Source organism: Otolemur garnettii, unplaced genomic scaffold (assembly GCF_000181295.1).
Source record: "Otolemur garnettii isolate 467f Iridium unplaced genomic scaffold, OtoGar3 scaffold00044, whole genome shotgun sequence".
Taxonomy (NCBI): Eukaryota; Metazoa; Chordata; class Mammalia; order Primates; family Galagidae; genus Otolemur; species Otolemur garnettii.
In genome coordinates, this window is record NW_003852439.1 from 2,540,712 (window position 1) to 2,542,863 (window position 2,152).

A 2,152-nucleotide genomic window follows, 5' to 3' on the forward strand; every position below is an offset into this window, starting at 1 on the left:
CTATGCTATTATCTTGCTCGGGAACAATTATCCTTAGGTGCCTAAGGGCTATTTGCAGAAGAGAAGCAGTGTTAGTAAGAGAAGGAATCTTAGCAGAGAATGAACCTTCCTAGAGAAATGCCCTGCAGGCATTCTGCGGGCAGGAGAAGTGAAAGAGTCAGAGTGAGCGGTCCGTGAAAGAACGTACGTACGTATGCTCCCTGACTGCCTTCTCCTGCAGCTTCTTATAGATGCAATCTCGTGGCTCTTGCACCACAGGTGTAGAGACTGCCAGTCCCTGATGCTCTCATCTCCAGAGCTCTCATGTTCTCATATTGAGAGCCGAAACCCTTCCCCATGCCCTTATCACCAAGGTGTTATATTACTGAGATGTTACAGGTGTTTCTTATGATTACTTAGTGTTCCGAGCTTCTAGCTTGCTTCTCCTTTCCATGTGCTATCCATATACTATATGGTATACTACTATGGGAGTCACCTCTGGAGACAGAAAGTCTACTATGATGCCTAGATATTACTTTGAAAGAAACCCCCCCTTTCTTTAAAAACAAAAAAACACCTTTTTTTTTTTTTTAAGATAGAGTTTCACTCGGTTGCCCAAGCTAGAGTGCTATGGCATTAGCTTAGCTCACACCAACCTCAGACTCCTGGGTTCAAGCAATCCTCCTGCCTCAGTTTCCTAAGTAGCTGGGACTATAAGCATCCACCACCATGCCCAGATAATTTTTCTATTTTTAGTAGAGACACGGTCTTGCTCTTGCTCAGGCTGGTCTAAACTCCTGAGCTCAAGGGAGCCTCCTGCCTCCACCTCCCAGAATGCTAGGATTATAAGCATGAGACAATGTGCCCAGCCAAAAATACTATAAACACTACCTTTCCCCACCCAATTGGCCCCCAGGCAAAATGAGAGGCCTAAGTGGGTGACCAGCAAGGTATGTCACTTGCTGGGTTCTGAGTTGGTAAACTCGGGATCAGGGAAATGGAGAACTTACTGCCCCAGTGAAAAACTCCAGTCCAGTGAACTGGAGGGTGTTCTTTTCAGCCAAGGTTAACTGAGGGATTACAATGAAACTGAAGTTCACGATGAACGAGAAGATGTTGAACTTCAAAAGCCATCTCAGAAAGTTGAAATAGGAGAGGACGCTGGTGCCGAACTTGCCTCCGATGACCTTGAACCTCTTCTGCCATAGGCTGAAGGAACTGAGGATTTCCGACAGGCTGTTCTTGGATTTCTGATAAGCCTGGAGTTGGGTGGGATGCAAAGTGGATGGCTTGATATTTACGCAGCAAACATCTACTGAGCAGGTAACCTAATGGCAAACATTCCTAGAGCAGTACTATGTGCCGGGCAGGGTGCTAAGCATGTCTACAAATTTTAACTCATTTAATCCTCACGACTACCCTCTAAGGTGGCATTAACTTCCCAGGTTTGCTGTTGAGGAAGGCGTTACTTCAAAGGCCCAGACGGCCAACTAACCAAGCGTCCTCTTAGATTTTCCTTCTGCCTGGCTGGTTTCTCCACACTGATATCGACCTAATGGCTCCAAGCAAGGAAATCACCCTGAATATTGATTCATCTTTCTCTTGGGCCCCTTTCTCCTCATTTTCCTCCCTCCTTGTTTTCACTCTCTTGCTGTGCCCATTCTCCTGACTGTGAAAAAGCCTGACTTACCTGTGAAATGGAGTTTATACACTGAGCACAGCAATTGAGCTCACGCCTGCGATGGGACTGTTTACTTTTTTCTTTGTCAACTGTTTTCCTGTGGGGAAAAGTGGAAGAAAATGAGAGATACCAATGTTGTAATTCATTCATTCAAGAAATAGTTACTGAGCGTCCATGATGTTCCAGGCACGGTTCCAGGTGGTAAGAGATCAATTTTCTTGGCCCATGGAGCCAACATCCTTGTTGGGATGGGAAGGGAAAGACAATAACCAATAAACATCATAATACAATGGGCAAACTATAGAGTATATTAAAGGTGATTTGCACCATTAGAAAGAAAAAGAAGGCTCAGCGCCTGTGGCTCAAGTGGCTAAGGCGCCAGCCACATACACTTAAGGTGGTGGGTTCGAATCCAGCCTGGGCCCGCCAAACAACAATAATGACTGCAACCAAAAAAAATGGCCAGGCATTGTGGTGGGCACCTGTGGTCCC

At 45.8% G+C, this 2,152-nt stretch overlaps 1 protein-coding gene across 4 annotated transcripts in view; it reads right to left on the reverse strand.

The window, feature by feature from the left end:
• Positions 1-2,152, reverse strand: part of TMC5 (transmembrane channel like 5) — a 60,097-nt gene that overhangs the window by 41,418 nt on the left and 16,527 nt on the right. For all 4 annotated transcript variants that reach the window (XM_012805726.2, XM_012805727.2, XM_003790865.3 and 1 more), the window contains 2 exons: positions 1,670-1,757; positions 990-1,238 (listed from right to left, as the gene is read on the reverse strand). In XM_012805726.2, coding sequence (XP_012661180.1) covers positions 990-1,238; positions 1,670-1,757 — 337 coding nt within the window. The remainder of the gene's footprint in view (positions 1-989; positions 1,239-1,669; positions 1,758-2,152) is intronic.